This window comes from Pan troglodytes, chromosome 14 (genome assembly GCF_028858775.2).
Source record: "Pan troglodytes isolate AG18354 chromosome 14, NHGRI_mPanTro3-v2.0_pri, whole genome shotgun sequence".
Taxonomy (NCBI): domain Eukaryota; kingdom Metazoa; phylum Chordata; class Mammalia; order Primates; family Hominidae; genus Pan; species Pan troglodytes.
The window spans coordinates 56,420,624-56,447,337 of NC_072412.2; the positions used below are offsets into that span (position 1 = coordinate 56,420,624).

Below are 26,714 nucleotides of genomic sequence, written 5' to 3' on the forward strand. Positions count from 1 at the left end.
AAAATAAACCCAGTATGCACCTTAAAAAATCACAATCTTTTTCCTGAAAGGCAGATCACAACATGCTGACTATTTCATAATAAACTGAAGGTGAACAAAGGAGAAAATGCAGTACATTTGTACTTTGAAAAGAAACTAATTTCTAATACTTATGTGTCACCTTAATACTCATGTGTCACCTTATTCTGGCTGGCATATAGTAGATGGCCCACAAGTGTTCAGTGATTGAATGAATGATTGGATGAATACATATTATTCTTGAAAAAAATCATCTCAATAATTACTTCCTGATCATACTGGATACTGTCAGGTATAGTTTCAGAAAATATTCTGTAATTTAATTAATAAAACCGAGAATTAGAAGAAAGAAAATTTGCTGCTAAAGTACTGCCAAATATCCAGTTGTGTGGTGTGAATTTGGTAGCTTCGATAAGGCCTTCTTATTTACTCTAAAAATTTCTAATATTTTACTTGTTGTATTAGCCACCTATTATCTGATGATGAGTGGCTGGAATTTCTCTGTTAAATCTTCATTCTCTTAGCCCTAGTTTTACAATAATATTTAAGTGCAATCATTCTTGCAGATATTAACAGGAACACCTAGTGCTTTTCTTAACAACAAATTGAACTAAGATTATTATTTTTTATTATACTTTAAGTTCTAGGGTACATGTGCACAACGTGCAGGTTTGTTACATATGTATACATGTGCCATGTTGGTGTGCTGCACCCATTAACTCGTCATTTACATTAGGTATATCTCCTAATGCTATCCCTCCCCCCTCCCCCGACCCCACGACAGGCCCCGATGTGTGATGTTCCCCACCCGGTGTCCAGGTGTTCTCATTGTTCAATTCCCACCTGTGAGAAGGAGCACACAACCTAGATCCTTCTCATGCTCAATTCACAATAGGGTTTGTGCTCCTATGAGAATCTAATGCTGCTGCTGATACAACAGGAGGAGGAGCTCAGGTGATAATGCTTGCTAACCTACTGCTTATCTCCGACTGTGCGGTGTGGTTCCTAACAGGCCACAGACCAGTTCCTGTTCATGGCCCAGGGGTTAGGGACCTGTGCCTTAAGTGATTAAAGATATAGAAGAAGAAATCAGAAAAGCGTTTTAAGAAAAAACAGGCTTGCAAAAGAAGCCCATCCACTTCTAAAAAATGATAATTATAGTAGAAATTTAAAACTTAATTGACAGCTTAAACACCTGATTAAATATATATAAAGTGAGGATGAGGAAACCAGATAATAAATATGAAAAAAATACCTTAGAATGCAAGATTACAAGTTGAAGATGTGGGAAATATGAATGAGAAGTTGAACAACATGGATGACAGAATGAGAAAGTCCAATGAACACTTCTAGGAGAACAACAGACAGAATGAGAAAGAGGCAATATTCAAAGAGAACAATGGATTAGAATTATACAGAGTAGATCCAAAACAGAAATCTTTATATTAAGGAAGTAAAATATGTCATAGGGAGAACAAGTTAAGTGAAATCCAAATCTAAACTCATCGAGGCAAAATTACTCTTAAAGGCAATCAGAAAAATACAGATGGACTTCAACGAATGACAAGACAGCAGCTGATTTCTCACCACAACAATAGAGAAGACAATGGAATAATAGCTTCAAATAACTGTCAACCTAGAATTTTTTTTTTATTCCTACCAAACTATCATTTAAAACTCAGGGAAAAATAAATATGCTCTCATTTAAAAGGGCAGAATTACCACTAATAGACTCTCACAGTTAGATATTTCTGAAGACATAATTCTGAGAGGAAATTCAACTGAAAATGGTTGAGATTCAGGATGCAACAGTGAACAAAGAAACTCAAACACATGGTATAAATCTAAAGAATTCATTGTTCAAAACAAAAATTATAAAAACGAACGTGGAGTTTAGGACATCTAAATGTGGTAAATGAATGACGGTTCATTTTAGAACCATCTGAGCAAGATGTTTCTCAAATGCTGAACAGCAGTGACATGTCGAATGGAGTGGCACTCTAAGCACTGTATTATTCAAGAGAAAGGTGGCAAGCTCATAAATATCAGACTTGTTAGGTACATGTGTGAAAAATGTAAGAGTTATTATTAAAAGTAGAGAAATAATACATAAAACTTCAAAATCAGCAGAGGGAAAAGATGAATTAAAATTTTATTGGCTGGGCACAGTGGCTCATGCCTGTAATCCCAACACTTTGGGAGGCTAAGGCAAGCAGATTGCTTGACTCCAGGAGTTCGAGACCAGCCTGGGCTACATGGCAAAACCCTGTCTCTATAAAAAAAAAAAAATGCAAAAATTATCTGGGCAAGAGGGCATGCACCTGTGGTCCCAGCTACTCAGGAGGCTGAGGTGGGAGGATCACATTGAACCCAGGAGGTCAAGGCTGCAGTGAGCAATGATCACGCCATTGCTCTCCAGCCTGGGCAACAGAGCGAGACCCTGTCTCAAAGAAAAAGAAAAAACAGATTATTGACCTTATGTATATAGAAAGTAAACTTGAGAAATAAAGATACAAACATAAGGCAAGGTAAACAGAAAGCACTAAAAAAGATAGTAGTAAGCCTACACATATCAGAAAGCACAACAAGAGCAAAGCAATAAACTCACCTTTTGGAAGATAATGATTACTATATTGGTTTTATATGCTGTTTACATGAAACACATTTAAATCTAAAACCACATAAAGATTGAAAGTGAATGGATATTTAAATATATGCCAAGCAAAGAGAAGCCAAAATAAAACCAAAAAAAATCATTATTTGGGATGAAATACACTATGACTAAAAAAATGAATGATTCCCCAAGCAGATGTCACAATTTTGTACCTGTATGTCCCTAATATGATAATCATAACATACATTCAGTCTACACACATACAAGCTGATTTTAACCTAGCTTCCTCTGAAACTAGATAGATCAAACAACAAAACAGAGAAAGACTGAAAAACACTAATCACAAGCTTGAGCCAATGGAAATAAGAAAATATACATTATTGTCAAACATATGTGGACTATTTATAAAGCTGACTATATTATAATGTCACAAAGCAAATCTCAACAAATATCAGAAAGACTCTATCATGCAAATCACAATGCAAATAAATGAGAAATCAATAACATAGACACCCTTCGCAAAACATGTGTGACTTAGAAAACCCACTTCTAAATAATTCATGGATCAGTGAAAAAATAATTGAAAATTTCAAATACTTTATACTGAACTATATCACAAATTTGTGGGATGTAGCCACAGTGAGAAACACTTTGACTTAAATGATTATGTAAATAAAGAATAATCCCTGAAAATCCATGAGCTAAAAATTCAACTCAATAATGTAGGAAAAGAGAAACAGATACTGTCACTCAAAAAAAATGGAAGGAAGAACTAAAAGTTGAACCAAAGTTTGATGAGGGACCAGAGATTCCTTCCTAATTCTGTCTATAAGGGGAAACTATTCTTCTCCCTATGAAAAACCCTGTTTTTTGACCGAGAAGGACCTGGGTTTCTGACAAAGTGCTTATTAGAAAACATCCCCCAGAAACAAAACCAATGTTCATTTCAACTTAGCAAACAGTGGCAGCAGGACCACCTGCGAGCTAGGTGCCAGGACAGAACCATACCATGCTCAAGGATTCGCAAGCTACCATACTTTTTGTTCTTTTCTCTTTAAAGCATTCTTGCTTCCCTACCTTTGTGTGTTGCTCATTTCTGCCCAGAAGGTGTCAAAGAGCTGTTTAGATCAAGCCTGTCCAACCTGTGGCTCAAGATGGCATTGAATGCAGCCCAACACAAATTTGTAAATTTTCTTAAAACACTGTAAGATTTTTTTTGTGATTTTTAAAAAAAATTTAGCTCATCAGCTATCAGTAGTGTTAGTGTATTTTATGTGTGGCCCAAGACAATTCTTCTAATGTGGCCCAGGGAAGCCAAAAAATTGGACATCCCTGCTGTAGATGACCTGTCCCATAGCTTATGGGGTGGCCTGTGTGCTGAAGCATACTGCTAGGGAATGGGAAAGTAGGAGAGAAAAATCACTCTGGACTATTTCCTCAAGATCCACATCAAGGAAAATTGTCCGATTGCTTTATAGAAGTAATCCAATACTAACTACAAAGTATAAGGATCAAAGAAAACATGCAAGGGGAAATTCAAAATAGAAGGAACCACTAAAACGTGTGCTGACATGTGCCTTTTAGCCAGTATGCAAAGGAATTCATCACCCAAAGAAGACTAAAATGCCTTTAAAAATATAGTTGTGGGCCGAAAACCTGAAGTCAATTTCATGTTTTACTGTAAAGAATCAAAGAAGGTGTTGCTTGGGGAAATTACATGTACAATAAAATTCGACGGCTGGGCTGTACTGGTCCCTGAGGCCCTGGGCAAACTTCAGATCTCTGGCAAGCTTTGCAAACTCACTTTATTTTACTATTCTAGTACAGTATTTCCTTTTTATCCTTTCTCAAATATATTAGCAAAGAAAACAAATTAATAGGAATAGGCTTTCCGTGGGACTCTTAAGCCAGGGTAGGGAAAAATAAAACAGGTGTGTGCTTCTCTACCATTCCAGAAGGTCTGAAGGCCGACTCTGGATCCAATAATCATTGCCTTCGACCAAACTTCTGCTGAGTCTGCAATGGAAGGTAGGGGTCACAAGTCACAGCATTAAGGCAATAGTATATTAAATGGCTCATGGGCTTTCAGTAGAAACTCACATGATCAATATTGGTGATGATTTCACTTAGGATGCTTTCCATTCAACAACAAAGCCTATCCTCCCAGCCGCTTTTATTTAGCAAATCCCAGATGCTCCCAGAAATGATGTAATATCCTACACGATGCTTTGAGTACTTTGCCAGAATTAGAACTACATGGTTGAGCAATCTAAAAGCAGGTTTTGAAACTTCTAAAGCCTTGTGTAATTTCAGACTCTGGATATGAAATGTATTGATTACTACAGCAGTCCAAATTGATGGCCAGCATTTACATTTTTAAGCCAGTTGAGATACTCTCATGTAACTCAACTGATCTATTGGGGTAATGGCCTTGGCCTGTTTAACTCAGCTAAATGAATTAGTTAAATTTATTTCAAATGTGTATCAAGCCTCCACCACATGACTGGATAAAAGGCAATAAGATATGGTACTTGATCTATAAAGAGCTTATAACCTACTAGAGGGAAATGAGACACATAGATCATATAGCAAATGTCCATTGCAGTATGATGAGGGCTATGGTAAAAACACAAAACCCCAATTCTATGGAAGAATAGACATGTATACAATCATAATTTAAGCACAGCACAGGGTTCATGCAAAGCTCATGCTGTCATGTGACTCCTTCCTATAGAGTGCTGGGTTTTTATTGTTCAAAATTCATTTGGACACACTAGAGAAATTCGTGTGCTTAGGAGGCAATCCAATCAAAGAAATAGCTCTAGTTTTTACAATATGGCTTATTAATTTTTAGCACATATCTGCCCTGAGGTAGGCAGAATAATAGCCTTTCAGTACCTGTATGTTACCCCACATGGCACAGGGACTTTGCAGATGTTACTTAGAATGGGAAGCTCTCCAAGTCATTACAAAGACCCAGGGGATGGAGACACAGTTCATTCCTTCAAGAGCAGTGGACTTGCCATCTGAATGCTGGTTCTACCCCTTTGGCCAAGCTATTATGGCTATTATGCCTATGGAACACTCAGTTTTCTCATCTGTAAAATGGAAACAATAATAGCTACCACATTGAGGGGTTTCAAAAGTCAAATTAGCTCATGGATATGGAAGCTCTTTCTATTTTTTAAGTGGTCCTTTACATTAATAACTAAACTTATAGTGGACTCTGTTAGATGTTGGGAGATCAGTAAGGAGGAGGAGAGGAGAGGAGAGGGGAGGGGAGGGCGGGGGAGAGGGAAAAAGAAAGGGGAAGGGAAAAGAAAAGAAAAGAGAAAGAAAAGAAAAAAATCTGCCTTGTAGAAACTTAGAATCTAATTGGTGAGATGAAATCTATTTGCAATTGTTCAGTAGGAATGTCACAAAAATAAGATTAAGGTTCAACAACAAAAGTGGAGGCCATCAGTAAGCTTTTTGCAGAAGAGGGGAATGGAGGCTTGCATGAAGTATCAGAGAAGTGGTAGGTGGGAAGGACTACATTAGATACTACAAGATAGATAGGTGGTATGGAGGAAAGCATTATTTGGCTTATAGGCCCCTGTAACCAAAATAAATAACAGAAGCCAAAGTGTGGAGTCAAGAAGGGGCTGGGTCAGGGAGAAGGAGAACATTAGTCTGAAAAGAATAGAATTTTGTGTTGAATATGAGGACATGATTGTGTCAGAATCGTGGAAGGCCTTGAATGTCAGAGTAAAGTCCCTGAACACTTCCAATCATTGGATAACATGCAAACCAGCTTTTGAAGAACACTGGTCTGGCCCACACGCCTGAGCACCTACTCAGCACCAGACTGCAAGCTTGACTCATTCTATACTTTGTCTCACTCAGTGCTCACCACAATCCATGATAGATGAAAAGAAATGTGGCTTGGGGAGAGTACGTGATGTAGCTAAGTAACACAGCAAGTTAGTGACAGAGTTAAAATTAACTTCTGCCAGGGTTGAAGCAGAATTGATCGTGGTGGGTAAACTTTTTGATGTGCTACTGGATTCAGTTTGCCAGTATTTTACTGAGGATTTTCGCATTGATGTTCATCAGGGATATTGGCCTGAAATTTTCTTTTTTTCTTGTGTCTCTGCCAGGTTTTGGTATCAGGATGATGCTGGCCTCATAAAATGAGTTAGGAGGAGTCTCTCTTTTTCTACCATTTGGAATAGTTACAGAAGGAATGGTACCAGCTCCTCTTTGTACCTCTGGTGGAATTCAACTGTGAATCCATCTGGTCCTGGGCTTTTTTTAGTTGGTAGGTTATTAATTACTGCCTCAATTTCAGAACTTAATATTGATCTTTTCAGGGATTCGACTTCTTCATGGTTTGGTCTTGGGAGGGTATATGTGTCTAGGAATTTATCAATTTTCTTCTAGAATTTCTAGCTTATTTGCACAGAGGTGTTTATAGTATTCTCTGATGGTAGTTTGTATTTCTTTGGGATCAGTGGTGATAGCCCCTTTATCATTTTTATTGTGTCTATTTGATTCTTCTCTCTTTTCTCCTTTATTAATCTGGCTAGCAGTCTATTTTGTTAATCTTTTCAAAAAACCAGCTCCTGGATTCATTGATTTTTTGAAAGGTTTTTCATGTCTCTATCTCCTTCAGTTCTGCTCTAATTGTAGTTATTTACTATCTTCTGCTAGCTTTTGAAGTTGTTTGCTCTTGCTTCTCTAGTTCTTTTAATTGTGATATTAGGGTGTCGATATTAGATCTTTCCCACTTTCTCCTGTGGGCATTTAGTGCTATAAATTTCCCTCTAAACACTACTTTAGCTGTGTCCCAGAGATTCTGGTACATTGTATCTTTGTTCTCATTGGTTTCAAAGAACTTATTTATTTCTGCCTTAATTTCGTTATTTACCCAGCAGTCATTCAGGAGCCAGTTGTTCAGTTTCCATGTAGTTGTGCGGTTCTGAGTGAGTTTCTTAATCCTGAGTTGTAATTTGATTGCACTGTGGTCTGAGAGACTGTATGATTTCCATTCTTTTGCATTTGCTAAGGAGTGTTCAACATATGCAAATCAATAAATGTAATCCATACACAAACAGAACCAATGGCAAAAACCACATGATTATCTCAATAGATGCACAAAAGTCCTTCGATAAAATTCAACAGGCCTTCATGCTAAAAACTCTTAAGAAACTAGGTATTGATAAAACATATCTCAAAATTATAAGAGCTATTTATGACAAACCCACAGCCAGTATCATACTGAATGGGCAAAAGCTGGAAGCATTCCCTTTGAAAACCAGCACAAGACAAGGACACCCTCTCTCACCACTCCTATTCAACATAGTATTGGAAGTTCTGGCCAGGGCAATCACACAAGAGAAAGAAATAAAGCGTATTCAAACAGGAAGAGAGGAAGTCAAATTGCCTCTGTTTGCAGATGACATGATTGTATATTTAGAAAACCCCATCATCTCAGCCCAAAATCTCCTTAAGCTGATAAGCAACTTCAGCAAAGTCTCAGGATACAAAATCAATGTGCAAAAATCACAAGCATTCTTATACACCAATAACAGAGAGCCAAATCATGAGTGAACTCCCATTCACAATTGCAACAAAGAGAATAAAATACCAAGGAATACAAATTACAAGGGATGTGAAGGACCTCTTCAACGAGAACTACAAACCACTGCTCAAGGAAATAAGAGAGGACATAAAGAAATGGAAAAACATTCCATGCTCATGGATAGGAAGAATGAATATTGTGAAAATGGTCATACTGCCCAAGGTAATTTATAGATTCAATGCTATTCCCATCAAGCTACCATTGACTTTCTTCACAGAATTAGAAAAATCTACTTTAAATTTCATATGGAACCAAAAAGAGCCTTCATAGCCAAGACAATCCTAAGCCAAAAGAACAAAGCTGGAGGCATCACGCTACCTGACTTCAAACTATTCTACAAGGCTACAGTAATCAAAACAGCATGGTACTGTACCAAAACAGATATATAGACAAATGGAACAGAACAGAGGCCTCAGAAATAATGCCACACATCTACAACCATCTGATCTTTGACAAACCTGACAAAAACAAACAATGGGGAAAGGATTCCCTATTTAAAAAATAGTGTTGGGAAAACTGACTAGCCATATGCCAAAAACTGAAACTGGACCCCTTCCTTACAGCTTATACAAAAATTACCTCAAGATGGATTAAAGACTTAAATGTAAGACCTAAAACCATAAAAACCTTAGAAGAAAACCTAGACAATACCATCCAGGAGATAGGCATGGGCAAAGACTTCATGACTAAAACACCAAAAACAATGGCAACAAAAGCCAAAATTGATAAATAGGATCTAATTAAACTAAAGAGCTTCTGCACAGCAAAAGAAACTATCATCAGAGTGAACAGGCAACCTACAAATGGGAGAAAATTTTTGCAATCTATCCATCCAACAAAGGGCTAATATCCAGAATCTACAAGGAACTTAAACAAATTTACAAGAAAAAAACAACCCCATCAAAAAGTGGGAAAAGGATATGAACAGACACTTCTCAAAAGAAGACATTTGTGTGGCCAACAAACATATGCAAAAAAAAAAACTCATCATCACTGGTCATTAGAGAAACGCAAATCAAAACCATAATGAAATACCATCTCATGCCAGTTAGAACGGAGATCATTAAAAAGTCAGGAAACAACATATGCGGGAGAGTATGTGGAGAAATAGGAAGGCTTTTACACTGTTGGTGGGAGTGTAAATTAGTTCAACCATTGTGGAAGACAGTGTGGTGATTCCTCAAGGATCTAGAACCAGAAATACCATTAGACCCAGCAATCCCATTACTGGTTATACACCCAAAGGATTATAGGTCATTCTACTATAAACACATATGCACATGTATGTTTATTGCAGCACTATTCACAATAGCAAAGACTTGGAACCAACCCAAATGCCCATCAATGATAGACTGGATAAAGAAAATGTGGCACATATACACCATGGAATACTATGCAGCCATAAAAAAGGATGAGTTCATGTCCTTTGCAGGGACATGGATGAAGCCATGAAGCCATCATTGTTAGCAAACTAACACAGGAACAGAAAACCAAACACTGCATGTTCTCACTCATAAGTGGGAGTTGAACAATGAGACCACATGTACACAGGGAGGGGCATATCACATACCGGGGCCTGTAGGGGGGTGGGGGGCTAGGGGAGGGATAGCATTAGGAGAAATACCTAATGTAGATGATGGGTTGATGGATGCAGCAAACCACCATGGCACGTGTATACCTATGTAACAAACCTGCACGTTCTGCACAGAACTTAAAGTATAATAAAAAAAATTCACTCCTCTATTTCAGAACTCACTCATCAGACTCGCCCCAGATCCCAAATGATGCCAGGTGCAGTAATGGCTCACAGAGCCAAGCTCAGCCATGTAGTGTGGGAGACAAGACTGGCAGGAATTATAGAGCTGTAGCTGCTCCGGTGGGGTGACAGGGGCTTCTTGAAAGCAAGTGGGAGAAGCACTAAACCAGTTTTGGGGATGGAACAAAATGCCTACAAGTGAATCGTTTCATGTTTCTTTTTTGGCCATCTTCACACTATTTTTCTTAAGGTTGACTGAGTGTTATGAGTGGTACGAAGCTCAAAAATTGGCAAGGATCACATCCAAATGGAAGACTGGCCTGTTGGCCCATCCCTCCTCCCTGCAGCGTAATTGAGAGGGCTTGGCTATTTGAAAGATATTCAAGGCATCGAACCTTCTACACCCCATGTAAAACCAACCCTGAGCTAATCAGAGACTGCCCAGCTGGAGGTTTCCTTTCCTCAGCTCTGTTCTCTCCTACCCACTGTGAGGGATGTCTCTCGGAAAAACCGCCACACTGTGTACTTTTCTGCATTCTGCATTGTGCATTTATTAGGAATGCACACATCTGGAATTCTTGAACAACTGAAAATGCACCTGCAAAATCTTAAAACGGAAGACAAGTTAAGCCTGTTTTTAAAGCTTGGTACTGAAAATAAACACTCTCATCATAACTGGAGTCTTGAAGACAAGAAGAATCTAGCAGTGTGAGTCAATTTGAAAGCCTGTTTTCTGAAACCAACACCAGTGGATAATAAAGTCAAAAACCCAGTATGACTTAATAGACTCTAAAATGCAGATAACATTTAAACAATCCACAAGGATTGTGCTTTTTTCTCCTACCATGTCACCTTCAAAATCACTCCTAAATCTACGTAAATTGTAAATCAGCTCATACTCACTTAACCACCAGCTCTACAACAAGTTGGCTCTTTTCAAAACAGTCACCTCTTGAGATACCTTGAGCTTTATTCTCTTACACTGGCCTCCACAAGCTTGTTTCTTCTCACATTTCCCCCTCTAGCTCTCCCTGAAGCCTTCATGTCCTCTACAGAGAGCAGGAAGGAAAGAGATGGAGATATGGGGGTGGGAGGGCAGTGAGAAAGAGAACAGAAGAGAAGAAAGAGAAGGAAAGAGAGAGGAGGGAAAGAAGAAAGAGAGAGAAAAAGAAAGAAAAAAAGAGGCCGGGCACGGTGGCTCATCCCTGTAATCCCAGCACTTTGGGAGGCTGAGGCAGGTGGATCACGAGGTCAGGAGATCGAGACCATCCTGGCTAATATGGTGAAACCCTGTCTCTACTATAAATACAAAAAGTTAGCCGGGCGTGGTGGCGGGCGCCTGTAGTCCCAGCTACTCGGGAGGCTGAGGCAGGAGAATGGTGTGAACCCGGGAGGCAGAGCTTGCAGTGAGCCGAGATCATGCCACTGCACTCCAGCCTGGGCGACAGAGCAAGACTCCATCTCAAAAGAAAAAAAAAAAGGAAAGAAAAAAAGAAAGAGAGAAAGGAAGGAGGCAAGGAAGGAAGAAGTCTGTGTTGAGGGCTGTCCTTAATAAACTTCTGCCTGGCCAGCAAGTTGCTCTCCATTAAAGCAGTCCAGTGCTGGGCCCAACAAAAGAACACAAATCCCTTCTCCAGACCCATTAGCACCCTCTACACTGGATGTCTACATAAAAGGGGAGTGATGTTTTCTGTTTTAATAGGATGTTGTGGAAAACATACTATCATGAATTATGATTTGCCCCAACTTCATTTGGTTCATCAACATCTGGCTTTGAACTACGAATCACAGGGCCCAGAGCAGTCATCCATCACCTGAACCCAAGGTCAGTCTCAATAGATGTGTAACTGTGTATTAATAAAACACCCAATGAAGAACCAAAGTATTAGCCAGTCACCATTAAAAAGTCTATCATCCACAGGAAATTAAACATTTTTACTTGTGTTGTACCTACTGGAAATGCACACAAATAACTAAGGCTCCTGATGCATTTGCTTTGGGTACCACACCATTTCCAGCTGAAAATCCAGTGAAAAGCACTTTTGTGATGGGTATAAGCACTTGATTCAGGGATGCTCACCAGGCAAACCCAAAAATTGTAAAATAAAACACTGTAACATTTTCACCAAGATGTCAAACATAAGTAGTTTTGTTTTAGGCCTTTCCTGAAGTATCTTTCCCTAAATGTTCATTTCAGAAAGCTTTTATGTCCTGATTTTCATATCATTCATATTATAAGAAATTGCAAAGCTATACATAAGCTACTTCTAGAGCAGTCACCGTATCCGTGGCTTAGGGGGAGAGAATAACCGAAATTCTGTGACTCATCACTGCACCTTTTTTCTAATATAAAAGCATGATTTTGTCACAGATAATGAGCACCACCTTGGCTATGGCTACTGATTATATAACCGTGAGCATTTATGTCTTCAATAGTATGTTAGTAATCTTTGAAGACACAAATCTCAAATTTGCAGAAGCTGGCTTCACTTGTTCAGAGGAAGACATTGATGATGAGTGCTTTTCTCGCCAATAGGAAAAAGATTTGATTATTATTATTACCGTTAAAAGGCTGATGCCTCATGAATTCGTACTGACTGTTATTTTTGTGAATTCTGTTCTTGATATTAACAAATATAGATACTTCTGGAAAATGGCAGGGACACATTCAAATGTTTTCAAAGTTTGCTAATGACAAGGAAGGGAAGGTTGCGAACTCATGGGGCTGGGTACTGAGAGAAAGCTTTGAGCATGTTTATGGACCAAAAGGGTCAGCAGAAAGGGGGCAGTAGAAAATATAAGGAGAGAGAAAATTGATAGAAACAGGTCCAGGGGCAAGTGAAAGATTTGCTTATTATTTTTTTTTACCAATGGGAAAAAAAGCACTCATCATCAATGTCTTCCTCTGAACAAGTCAATATTCATACTTGCAGTTTGCAATGACTGCGAAGCCAAAGCCAGCAGTTTTATGACTGCTGCTCTTGCACCACAGAATGAGAAAACCAGCAAGGACTATCAAACATGAGGGAATAATTGGTACCAGAATGCACTCATTGAAACGGGTGAGCTCACAGGCAGGTTTCATCTGCAAGGGCAAAAACGTTCCTCTGCCTCTGAAAGTTAGCTTCCGCCACAATTTCCATGAAACTTGCTTTAGAACAGAACTCTTGGAAACTATAAATGTTTTTAATTCTCAAATGAAGATAGACAAAACTCAATCAGAGTAACTTCATAATTGGCTTGGCTAACGGTCCCTATGTGAATTAGTCATGTTCAGCAGTTTAAAAAATCCTAGACTAGCTTCCTCCTGGTGTCCTGCACACTTCTATGCTCCCTTTGGGTGGCAAATGTTAAATGCATTCCTGCTAGTATTACTAGTTTGATAGTGATGTCCTGAGTTTACCTAGTGCTTTCTGTCACTATATCAGGTGGCCATGATGGAAGGAGGTACAGAGATCATCCAGTGTTATGGACTAAATTGTGTGGTCCCCTCATTCATATGTTCAACCCCCAATGTGACTGTATTTGGAGATATGGTCTTAGTGAGGTAATTAAGATAAATTGAAGTTACAAGGTGGCTTGAATCTGATAGGACTGGTGTTCTTATAAGAAGAGACACCAAAGACATGCAAAGCTTTCTCTCTCTGCTTGCACGCACTGTGGACGGGCCATGTGAGGACGCAGCGAGAAGGCAGCTGTCTGCAAGCCAGGAAGGAAGCTCTTACTAGAAATGGAATTTGTTGGCACCATGATTTTGGACTTCCAACCTCCAGAACAGGGAGAATATAAATGTCTGTTATTTAAGTCACCCCGTCTTTGGTATTTTGCTATGGCAAGCAGAGCTGCCAGGCTACGATGTGACTGTTGTAGTCCAAGCAGTGTACACAGTGCACAGCATGTACAACTACGGCCCCTAAGATCTCTCACATACACAATTTCAGCATGATGTTCATAACGCCCCTAAGGGCAAGCACTGTAATGTAGGAGAATAAGTTAGATAAAACCCATCACTTCTTAGCTGCAGGGTCTTGAGCAAAGTCCTCAATTCCTCCAAGCCTCAGTTTCCTCCTGTTATAAATGTTTGTTAAGCTGGTTAAATCTAGTCTCTGCAGCAAATTTAATAAGACTTGGTACTGTTAAGCATTTGTCATCCACCATGAAGAAACTCACTGCATAGGTGTTTGCATGTGTATGATCATTTCTAAGTGTTCAAAAGGAGTATTGCGTTGGTTTCTTTAATTAGAGAGTAAAATCCTATTTTTAAATGTCTGTTATCATTGTGGTGAGAATTTTTCTGCCTCCATGCCTGCAGATTTCACTGCCTTAACCTTCTGGTGGATTGATCAGTGAGTCACTCACTGGTGACACCTCTAAGCCTGTCACTAGGCATGAGGCTAAAGCTGACCTCTAGATAGTGTAGGCTTCCTGGAAATCTCTTTGGGTCATCCTAAGTCTGTTTTTGTCAATAGTTCCAGAAAAGTAGACACAGAGTTCATGGATCATATTCATTAATATCAAGAATAGAATTCACAAAAATAACAGTCAATAAGTATTCATGAGGCATCAACCTCTTAACAGTAATAATAATGATAATCATAATAGCTCGAATAGATGGAGATTAACTTTGGGAAGCCACTGACTAAATGCATTATCTCAGTAACCCTTTAGGTTAGATACCATTGTCCTCACTATACAGGGAGGAAACTGAGGGACAGAAAGGCTAAATAACTTACCCAAGGGCCAATGACAGGAAGTGGAAGAGTAGGTTTGAAATGCTCCATGGGACTTGACTGCTGTGCTATGCTCTCTCCACTGCAGGATCTCTAATGCCTGTCATCTGCGCCATGGGCTTTAGTTCAAGTGAGTCTTCCTCCTACCTTCTGTGGTAAGTAACACCACCAAAGAGATCTGATGTTGGGGAGGTTCCCACGTACTTCTAGGTGATACAAAATAGTTATTTCCATTCCCGGAAACCCTCCTGCAAGGATTTCTGAAATCATTCTATTGTATGAAATCTGTATGTTCCTAATTTAAAAATATACAAAACACCCTTCCAAGTCATTTGAATTAACACTAGTATTAAGGAAGCTAAGTCTGCATAACCAGCCCCCTGGAAAGACAGAATGCCATCTCCTCAAGTCTAAGTGCTGTGTAATCATTACTCTACAAACCAAGTGGAGATATTACCTATTCTGCAAACAGCAAGCCAAGCAAAATTCCTAGGTGCTCCCAAGGGAACAAATCATGCAGAGAAACTGCTCTCTGCTTCTCTCAAAAGCCTGGCTGTTCCCAGGGGCCCTAAAACTCATTATCCCCCTGCGGGTGAACAGCAGACTCCAGTAGTTGTATACTTCTAGAAAGTGGAAGCAATACATCTAAATGTTTTCAAAGTTTGCTCATGACAAGGAAGGGAAGGATGGGGACTCAAGGGGTGGGTAAGTAAAGAGTGTTATGGACCAAGAGGGTCAGCAAAGAGGGGGCAGTAGAAAATGTAAGGAGAGAGAAAATTGATAGAAACAGGTCCAGGAGCAAGTGAAAGATTTGCTCCAGTGGAATTAACATGAATATACATGGGGATGGGGGGCAGCACTTGAATTTTAGAAACAAAAATGAAGATGAGTAGAAATGCAATTTTTTAGGTAGAAAGATATTTCTGTCCACTGGCCTCTATTTTCTCAGAAAAGGTGTGAGAGGGTTGAGGTTTGGATGAAGAAGGCTTGAGGAGGATGGAAAATGTTTAGAATCAAAAGTCAATTAGAAAGGACTAAAAGGATTTCCAAGTAGAAGTGACTGTGGCATTAAGCTAAAATGGCATAGTTTATAGTGGACTGCTTCCAGAGCAGAGGACCCGGGGTTTAGTCCATTGCCACTGAGTTGGGTCAAGCCCTTAGACAGCTGTCTTCTGACCTGACTTTCAAACTGAAACCTACCCTTCTGTGATCTATCCAGGCTTCTGTGATTTACCTACCCTCTGCTTGCAAGACAATCCAAGGTCCTCAGCATGACACACAGGCCTTTCCCTAACTGGCCCCCATTTGTGTCTCCAGCATCAGTTTTTGCCTTCTGCCATATTGAACTTCACTGTAGTTCCTCCAGAGCCTCAGGCCCTTTCAGTGCTGCTGGGCCTTAACCAAAGGATTCTCCTGAAATATTTTTCCCTTTAATGTCTGGGAAATAACATGTTTTTTTTTTTTTAAAGGCTGCCTCCTCTGAGAAGCCTTCCAGGGTCACCTTAGGTAAAACTGATTGTCAGTCTCTCTTTTTGCCAGCCTTACCTATGCCCTGTATGTGCTACTGACATCACAAGTCACTTCATATTTCATCTATTTTAAAATGCACTTTTATTCACATTTTTTAAAAATCCCTGAAATCAGCCAGATGTGGTAGTACATGTTTGTAGTTGCAGCTACTCAGGAGGCTGAGGCAGGAGGATCACTTGAGCCCAGGGCTCGAGGCTGTAGTGTTATGTTCGCACCTGTGAATGGCTACCACACTGCAGCCTTGGCAACACAGGCAGACCTTGTCTCAAAATAAAAAAAAAAAAATCCCTCAAATTAGCATGTAACTTATAATCAATGGTGTATCATAGTTTAATGACAGGATTAAAAAAAATTTTGGTGATACCAAAAAAAAGTACATCTTACATTGGAGAGCATTTGGTGAAATGCAGCTTCATTTTCTAACTTTCTAAAGTGAGTGTAGGAGTGCTTCTCATCTTGCCTCCCACCCCACCGCCCCCGCCACCTTTGGCAGTGTCTGGAGACATTTTTGGCTGTATCAACTTGCGGCGAGGAATATGCTGCTGGCATCTAACAGGTAGAGGCGAGAGATGCTGCTAAACATCCTATAATACACAGGACAACCCCCGACAACAAAGAATTAGCCAGGTCAAAATGTGAATAGTACAGAGATTGAGAAACCCCTACGTAGAGAAACAATACCTATTTGGGTATATAATAGGCTTTATTATGTTTGATTTTTAAATAAATCTTTTACAGTGTATAGTACAACTTAATGTATAGCAACTTTTTCCAAACCTTGGCTTGTACAGAATAGCAACTCTTGAGACATATTCTAAGCTCTCCTCATCACCCCTCCCCAACTCCTTCTGCTAGATGCCCCAGGGAAATAAAATACAGCAATGCTCCTGGTCAAAATCTGAAAGCCAGAATGTCTCAGAGAGATTCGTGACCTTAAACCAATTAGGTTAGTTAATGGCAAGTCCAGGACTGAAACCCAGACCCCCAGATTTCCGCAATCTCACTCAGCCCGGGAGACAGCTGCTCCCTTCCCGGGCTAAATTGGCTAACACAGTTTGGTACCTTAAGAGGAAATGTGCCCTACCTATATGAGCTGGGTGACTTAGCAAGAGTTTAGCATTTAGTATTCACGCTTTAACACCCGGGACCCACCCGGCTCTCACCCCACTTTATGAGAATGTAGGTTGACTCTGTAAGACCCCTTAGCTCTGTGGGGAATTGGATTTATGCAAAAAATAATAGTGATTCATGAATGTGAAGGAACTTTAAATAAATGTAGATGATTTCATCATACAAAAGGCAGAAGGGACTTAGTAAGTGTATTTAAGGCTCTGGAGGACGCGTTATTAATTTGGAAAGTGGGTGGGGGGAGCTGTCCTCTATCCCTACAAGCTGCACGTGTGGAAAGGGCCTTTCTAGCGCAGGAAGCTGATTTATGTGAGAGAGGAAGGAGTTCCAGGGGGAGGTTTTGGCAAGGCAGTCCCCACATCTCGGTTGTGCCAGCCAGGCGGGCCTCAGGTGGGTCTGGGGCTCCCTGCCCCTCCTGCTGAGTCCCCAGAGTGTCCCCCGCCCCCTTCCTTCTCCCACCGGGGCTGAATCACAGTGGGCAGCAGTGTTTGGGATCCTGCGATCCACCCATCGCCATCCCAGCAGCCCCACCCTTGGAGGATGGGAGGTTACCCTGCACGCCAGAGGGGATGGCGGGGGCCAGACTTACCTTCAGGTGAATGGGAAAGGACCGCTCCTGCTGGAGGGGCCCCAGCAGCGTCTGCTCCACGCTGACCAGCTCCGAAGTCGAGTCCACCACGCGGGCCAGCGCGCTGCGCATCGCCATCTGGGCCAGGGTGCAGGGCCCGCGGTCCCGGGGGAAGGGCAGCAACTCGGCGCCCCCCTCAGCGCCTCGCACTACCTCCTCCTCTGGGGAGTTCGCCCGCGCCGCGGTCCGCCGACTCCTGGTCCCCACGCCCCCGCCCCGCTCCTCGCGCCCGGGCCCCGGCCGGGCCCGCGGCGGGCCTGAGCGACGGGCTGGAGCGGTGGACACGTGGTCTGGGTCCCGCGGGTTCCCGGGGGCGACTGGACCGTCCCCCCAGCCCCACTCCTGCTGCAGCAGCTGCAAGGTCTGCAGAGCCACCATTTGGTGGCTGATGGAGGCCACTAAGGGCGCAGGGCTGGCCATCGCCTCCGCTGGCGGCTCGGCGCGCTCCGCGTGCAGGTGGAGCAGCAGCGAGGGAGGCGGGGGCGTTGGGGTCGCCAAGGTCACATTTTCTAACCCGCGGCTCCTCGGCCTCTGGGTCTCACAGCGTGTGTGGTCGGCCCCGCCTCCGGCTCTGAATCGGTGACCCGTGCTGGCCTCTGCCTTCGCCTGAAGTCCGAATCAGGCGTGTTCTGACCCAAAGCTGCCTGAAGCGCTGCTCGGTGTGCACTTGAAAATCAGCGAAATGCTGAGCGTTGCTTCTTCCCTCTCTCCAGGGCTTTGATGAGAAAACGTGCTGCTTTGTGCGGGCGCATCCATCGGCGGGGATACCCCGCCCCCACCTCCTTCGAAGGATGCCTGCCAATGACCACTGAGGTCTGGGAGGTGGGGGTGCAAAAGACCCACTCTAGGGCAAAAGTACGAAGGGCTCTAGAAAAACTTGCAAAAGGAAGACTGTGCCTTTCCCAACCCGAGGGGAATTTTCAGAAACTTGTTGAAGCAGCCTTCAAGGCCTTGCATCCCCCAAACAAAAGAAGGAGGAGTTGTGTATCTGGAAGTTCTGCTCTTCTCTGCTTTGCTGGGTGCCACTTGAGCACCGAGAGCCTGGTGGCTGAACTAGCATCAGCAAGCCTCAAGGCCCAGGCCTGGCACTGCCCAGAAAAGCCTAAATGTTTTTTTGTGACACTCCCAAAAGACTTAGGCAGCAAGGTTGAAGTTAATCCTTTTATGAGCCATGAACTTAGGGACAGCTGTACAAATAGTTGCTGTTTTTAATTAAACCCAACATGGCTACTTCCTTAACTTAGAAAAAAGCGACTAGCAATGTTATGCTTTGATAGATTGGAAACCATGGGTGTGTGATCACACTTAAGAAAATAGAAGATATTTGAGAGGAGTGGTATGGAAAACCAGTCCGGAGCAGCATTGTTCCTGCTTGCTTTCTGCAAGGAAAACCACTAGACAACCCAACAGCCCAGTAAAGCCAGGGCAATGGTGCATGCCCACGACAGACAGGTGGGCCCTGGCAGACCTGAGGATGGAATTGCATTACTCCTTTAGGAGCCAGACTGCACCCTTGGTGCTGTGCAGATCTGGAGAGGCCTTTGAGTGAAAAGGCCACACTGGTTAGTCTGTGAGCACAAAAGGATCATCAGAAGAGATATGGAGAGGGATGTTGGGTCCTTTAAGGTTTCCTTAACTCTGGGATAGTATGACCCCATATAATCCTCCCAACTTGCCAGCAAAGGTTCCTTCTCCTTCCCAGTGCTTTCTTCGCCTATGAAAACGAATCTGAATGCCAAGGTAAAGAAAACCTTTCTTAAACAAAAACGAGTATGTTCACACTAATTATAACTAAGTAAAAATGCACGTCTGTGCATTGACAGAGAGGAAATTACTTTGGAGGGAAGTAAATAGTTTAATGTTGATTAGATTTTCTTGCCATGAAGTTACTTAAGTTCATAATAAAAAATAGAAAGAAAAATTTTTCTTTTTAAAAAAAATCTTCAAATGTTGAAATATATTAGGTTCAGCAGAGACTAACCAGCAATAGCAAAAATGAACCCCTAATTTTCACAGAGCATGTCAGATCTCTAGGGCTGCCTCTCTTTCCAGATACACAGGAAATTCAGTTTCATGGGCTAACCCTTCCACTATCAAATGGCTGACTGCAAAACTTTCTTGACAGTTGGAATTGCAGCCAAGAGCAGAATTGAAATCACTAGACACAGGCTGACCTGAGGCCCCACTCTTCTACATACCACACTGAGTCAGAGCCATGAGACCAACTGAACCTCAGGGGGCATGACAGAAGGGTGCCAGAAAACCTTGGGGCCTGAGGGATGGCACGTGCTGCTTAAATTGCTGCCTGCTTTTTCTAGTATTCTTAGGAAGCCCTGGATCATCTGGCAACTGAGTGTTTTGTCTGTTTTGGCTATGGGTCGCACTGTGTTTTGCTATGATCTCAAAATGGCTTGTATTCCAAAGCTAGAGATATGAGAGCCTAACTCAGGAAAAATTTTCATAGTCTATTTAGATGAGTCAATAGCATAGCAGATCTACCTTTGGTCTAAAACACCTCCGTAGTTACGTTTGCTGGGCTACCAGACGAAGTAACAGATAGCCTACTTCTTACCCACTGTACTCACAATTTGAGGCCATTCTGTAATAAAGGGCACATTCAAAAGGACAAAGTATTAGATATCTGATATGTTTGTTTCACAACATATATTTCACTATTTTATAGAAATCATACCCTCATTTCTCAGTAGATATGCCTTTTCCTCCACACTCTGCCCGTGAAGTCAGATGGGATGAGCCCATCTCACTGCAGAAGGGTACTGGATCATCTAGCCTAAGTCCCATCACACATCACATCCCCACAGTGCATGGTCAGGAATGGGCACATGACCCAGCTAGAGCCAACGAGACAGTATCTTTTAGGATGCTTTCAGCTGAATGCACTGTAAAAGAGAAAACAACAGATGCAAAGAGTACAGGCCAAAAAAGAAGTGTAGGCCAAGAGATGAAACAGCAAAAGATCAAATTCCCTTTAAACCAGAAAACTCAACATAACATAGTTTAATCAATAAGAATAATTTATTGTCTCACATCACAAGAAGTCCAAAGGCAGAGTGGCTCCAGAGTTGGTTAATATAGCAGCTCCTCAGTGTCATCAAAGCCCTTTGTTCCTTCCGCCATGCCATTCCCAGCACATCAGCTTTGTCCTTAATTTTTGGGCTAGTTCTCCTATGGCTACTAGCAACTGCTGGCATCATGTCTAGACAACAATAACTAGAAGAAAAGGCCATCTTTTCCTGTGTATTCCTTCTCAAGAGCAAGGAAACACTTCTCAAAAGCCTTCAGCTGGCTTCCTCTCACATCTCCTTGACCAGAATTGTGTCACATGTTCTTGCCTAATTAATCACAGTCAAGAGGAAAGAGGCTACCATGAGAGTCTAAGGTGAACTAGAATTCAGTGTAGGAGTTGGGGCTGAGCCTAGCCTCTCTCAAAGCAATTGGTGGAGGGAGGATGAAAACTACTTGATATGAAGCAAGGTTTTGTTACCAAGCATCAGCAATGGCAACAGAGAACAATGAGGATTTTGCAGGGGTTTCCAGGTAAAGAATATATCAGATTTCCAGGGCTGCTTCTCTTTATCAATACACAGCAAGTCCAGTTTCATGAGGCTGATCTTTCTACTGTCAAATATCTGACTTCAGTGACCCCTGTGCAAGTAAAGCTGAGAAGATACAAGTTCTGGAGCCTCTGCAGCCATCTTGTGAGTTTGATGGGGACAGCCCGCCTATGAATGAGCCAGCACTCATGGAGAGAAGACATTCATGAAACAAAAGCCAACAGATGTATAGAGAGAAACCGTGGCTGTATAGCAGCATTTGAGGTCCACATTTAGCAGCACAGGAAGTCAGCCCCACCTCTGAGCTTTTCAGTTATACGAGCCGATGAAGTCTCTTTTTGCTTAAGCCTCTTTGGATTGGATTTACTGCCTACTGCAACAGAAGGAGTCACAGCTGAAGCAAATAGCCTGACATATGTTATAGGAAAGATGGCATGTTCATGGAGTGACCCTGTGACCCAGTGCCCCTTAGGCAAGGCACTGCCAGAAGGTCCCTCCAACCAACTACTTCTAGCAGTGCTTATGCCATTCACCTAACCTTTCTACAGTCTCAACGATTGTGGGAAAAGCTCTTTGGGTAACTCTGATGGGAGCATTTTTAAATGAGCACTGGAAACATTCAGCACCCTGTGGGATGGAAAACAGAAGAGGGTAGAAAGCTCAGTGAAGTGAGAAGCAGTTTTCTACCTGTTAATGGGCAAGGTAGAGTGTTGTTAGATAAATGAATATTCTGGCACTTCTATTAATCCAAAGTTTCCTTTCCTGCATGAGCAAAAGATGCAGGTTCCTATGTGGAATCGTGGAGAAGCCGGGCACAATGAGAACTGAAGGGAGCTGGCAGAAGGTACAGTTCTGTGGAGCTGTCCTCAAAGGACTTGGCAGAGCCCAGATACATTTGAGCCCTGTTTATATTCTTTGGCATTTTTCCTCAAAAAGGATCCAAGAGAATTCCAGAAATAGAGCTGTTAACCTTCAGCGCACCCTGGTGAAGTTCATAGGTGAGGTCAGAACAAAACATGTCCAAAGAGACCAAAGAGTTATTATTCGTGAATGAAAATTATGATTGAGGAGAAACAGATGCTGAAGAGATACACCAAGATATGAAAATGTACTGTGAAAGAGAAAACAATGGAACTAGGACAAGGTGTAGGCCCAAGAAAGAAAGAAAGAGCAAAAAAGACCAAATTCTTTTTTTTAAACGTACCATTGTAATGTTTGAATATGCCAAGTTATAAAAGTAAATGCACGTGCCCTTCTAACTTTGGCCTAAACATTTGATTTTGGTGGATAAAACAAAGATGCAATACCGCCCTGAAGTCTCTGAATTGCCAAAAACAATTGTTTACATAGGATGGTGTGCTTTCAGAACATCATATGCACTACCTTCCCAGACCTTGTGAAGCTGGTGAAGTTTAATGAAGCTAGAGAAGAAAAATAGACAAGAGTGGGTAAAGGGAAAGAAAATAAGTTAAAAATGTTAACTCTCACCTGCCAGTCCAGATGTCATCTGATGTACATTTGCGCCTTTGCAATTTGTCAACACAAAATGCATTTCTTTCTGGACATACAAATCATTGTGCTTGGTTCTGTCTTAATAATCAGTTATTTGGTTTCGGCTTAGTAATCAGTTAGTTTATTTCCAAGGAGAATTATTGATATTGGCAGAAAAAAATCAAAAGTGGATTTTTTAAAAGTCAATATAATTTTTTCTAACTATCGTAGCTTTGGTGGATGATTTCAAGTTTAAGAGTGACGGAATGCCATGAATTTTCATGCTGCCTACATTTCAGTAAGACAACCTTGCTGGATTTCCCCCTCCATTTTGGATTATAAAATCTAACCCCTGCGGAACATCCTTTCACTTGGAGAGAAAAATTTACTTGGAAAAATTTCACTTGGAGAGAAAACCAAGAAAGCTTCTTGGTTTCCTGAACTATTTTGATTATCTGTGTAGATATGGCTTATAGTATTGAAATGAGGTGGCAGAAAGAGTAGTAGTGATAAAAATGGAGAAGAGAAAGGTCAGGTGAGTTTCAGTGATTTTGCCAACTAAATTCTAGGATCCTTAATGAAAAAAATGTGACCACCTTTATCACTTTCCAGGATCATCCTGTATTTTCAAGTTTCAGTAGGTACCCTTTTACTGTGATGGAAAGAAATGCTTGACTTGGGTCTATATATTTAAATTTATTTTTATTTTTTATTTTTATTTATTTATTTATTTTTGAGACAGAGTCTTGCTCTGTCGGGCAGGCTGGAGTGCAGTGGCACAATCTCAGCTCATCGCAACCTCTGCCTCCCGGGTTCAAGCAATTCTCCTGCCTCAGCCTCCTGGATAGCTGGGATTATGGATGTGCACCACCACACCCAGCTAATTTTTGTATTTTTAATAGAGGTGGGTTTTCATCATGTTGGCCAGGCTGGACTCAGACTCCTGACCTCAAGTGACCTGCCCATGCCCACCTTAGCCTCCCAAAGTGTTGAGATTACAGGTGTGAGCCACCACACCCGGTGTTATATTTAAATTTTAAAAAAAATCTTCTCTGTACCTTTCCTTATATTCATCCTCATTCCCTTACACACTTCTTTTCCTCTAAGGAATTTTCTACTCTTGTTCTCCAAGTTCTTTTCTGGCAGGCTTTATGGCTGAGCAGACATTGGAGTTTTATCTACTCTTTCATCTGCTCCTCTCTTCTGTCTGTTTTTCCAAAGCTTCCTTTCCTATGGTAATTACCATGAAAAAAAGGGGCAAGGAGAGGGGGTTGAGGGGCCACATGGTTCTTTTGCTTAGCTTTTGTTACAAGATCACTATGGGTATATTCATGAAGTCAAAACTTCATCTGGGGAGGTTCAATGTAATCTCCAACTCTTAAACCCTGAGTGCAGCAAGGGAGAACTAAACTAGTTTTGAAAACTGGACTACAGCCTTCCCACATTGTCTGTCTGTGCTAGGAAAACAAGAGAAGCCAACAGATGTGTTTATTTTATTTGTTTGATCATTTTGATCACTTTTGTTTCAAAATATTGTTAAGAATGGTCAGAAGAGTTGAAATAGGTAAAATATGTTTTTAAAATAAATACTTGAACATGATTGAATTGACTCTTTTTCTTGGAGGAAAAAATATAAAATATTTTAAAATATGTTTACATAAAAATATGATATATATTTTAGCATAAAGTATATCTCTTTTTAAATTATCATCATCTGTTTCTCTAATATTCACTCTTAATTAGCAAGTGGATCTTAAAGATGCTGATTTGACCGTAAAATGCAAATGGTCCACAGAAATAATCAAATTTCAAGCTTTTGTTCAAAAAATCATATGTACATTTTATTTTATCTGTACTTTCCATTTGAAAATTGAAACCACATTCATAAGGATCTTAAATGCCTCTGTTCAAAAATCTAAACTTTCTCAAAAGTTTAAATCATAGACTTGATGGATCATTTCTAGTTAATGATAGGTAATTTGTTAAAGAAGCATTGAAGGTGATTCTTAATGTCCTACTCACTTTTGCTAAGAACAAAAATCGAATACTTTCTCTATGTTCATTTTAATGTACAATCTATTTAACAGTGGCTTATTTTTAAAGAATTTTGAGTAATTATTATTCCATGACAGGGTAAAATATATAATACATATGATGAATCCATCATGTATATTATAGTCTACCTTGATCATGAGAGACTTCAAGCAGGAGCAAAAACAAACAGACAAACAAACAAACAAACAGAAAAACAGAGCAAAAAGACTAATAATAATGGATGCTAGTGAGGATATGAAGAAAGAGGAACCCTCATACACTGTTGGTGGGAGTGTAAATTAGTACAGCCACTAGGAATAACAGTATGGAAGTTCCTCAAAACAACTAAAAATAGAACTACCATAACATCCAGCAATCTCGCGGCTGGGTATATATCCAAAAGAAAGAAAATCAGTATATCATAGAGATGTCTGCACTCCTATGTTTATTGCAGCACTATTCACAATAGCCAAGATACAGATTCAACCTAAGTGTCCATTAGTGGATGAATGGATAAAGAAAATGTGGTGGGAGGCTGAGGCAGGAGAATCGCTTGAACCTGGGAGGTGGAGGTTGCGGTGAGCCGAGATCACATCACTGCACTCCAGCCTGGGACACGGAGTGAGACTCAGTCTCAAAAAGAAAAAAAAAAAAAGTGGTACATATACACAACAGGATATTATTCAGCCATAAAAAAGAATAAAATCCTGTTATTTGTAACAACATAGGTGGAGCTGGAGGACATTTCTTAAGCGAAATAAGCTAGAAAGACAAATAAGAATTAAGGCAAGAAAGACAATTGTGTATTCTCACTCACGTGGAAGCTAAAAATGTTGCTCTCATGTAGGTGCAGAGTAGAATGATAGAGACCAGAGACTGGGAAGAGTGTGTTGGGGGAAGGGGATAAAAACAGGTTGGTTAATGGGTACAAAACTACAGTTATTACAGAAGGGATAAGATCTAGTAATTAGTAGCACAATAGAGCAAGTATAGTTAACAATAATGTATTGTGTACTAGAGAAGTAGATTTGGTATGTTTCCAACACAAAGAAATGTTAGATATTTGAGGTGATGAATATCCCAGCTATACTGATTTGATCATTATACATTGCATGCTTGTATCAAAATGTCACATATACCCCATTAATGTGTACAATTATTGTGTATTCATAAAAGTTAAAAATAAACTTTTTTTCAAAGAATATACTATTAGATATATTGACAAGCATTAAATGGGGAAGACATTTTGAAATAAGACACAATAGCCAGATGTCAAGATGTCATAAAGAAAAAACTGGGTAAATTTTATTACATAAAATATTAAAACCTTAATTTGATAAAAGACACTATAAATAACATTTTAAAACCAGTGGAAGGCTGAGAAAACATATTTGCAATGTAAAAAACAAAGAATTAATGAATTAATATACAAAGAGCAACCACAAATTTTTTAATGGCATAGACTTTGATTGAATATAGGTGAAGGGTAATAGAGAAAATTCAAGGTCTGACAAACATATGAAAAGATCATCAACCTCATGAGTAATCAGGAAAATGCAAATGAGATCACCATTGTTGATATGATCC

At 40.6% G+C, this 26,714-nt stretch overlaps 1 protein-coding gene and 1 long non-coding RNA gene across 6 annotated transcripts in view; one reads left to right on the forward strand and one right to left on the reverse strand.

Annotated features, from left to right (window-relative positions):
• Window positions 1-17,182, forward strand: part of LOC134808200 (uncharacterized) — a 34,707-nt gene extending 17,525 nt beyond the window's left edge. The window contains exon 4 of the long non-coding RNA XR_010150738.1: window positions 14,830-17,182. This is a non-coding gene — a long non-coding RNA (uncharacterized LOC134808200). The remainder of the gene's footprint in view (window positions 1-14,829) is intronic.
• Window positions 1-19,014, reverse strand: part of DLEU7 (deleted in lymphocytic leukemia 7) — a 148,428-nt gene extending 129,414 nt beyond the window's left edge. Inside the window, exons 1-2 of one of the 5 annotated variants that reach the window (XR_001708727.3) lie at window positions 17,989-19,014; window positions 14,745-14,947 (exon numbers count right to left, since the gene is read on the reverse strand). Coding sequence is in view for 3 of the 5 variants with exons in the window: in XM_063792562.1 (XP_063648632.1) it covers window positions 17,989-18,447 (459 nt within the window). In the remaining 2 variants the exon portion in view is untranslated. The remainder of the gene's footprint in view (window positions 1-14,744; window positions 14,948-17,988) is intronic. The other 4 variants (XR_001708728.3, XM_063792562.1, XM_001157783.6 and 1 more) reach the window with 4 other exon arrangements.
• Between the last annotated feature and the right edge of the window lie 7,700 nt (window positions 19,015-26,714).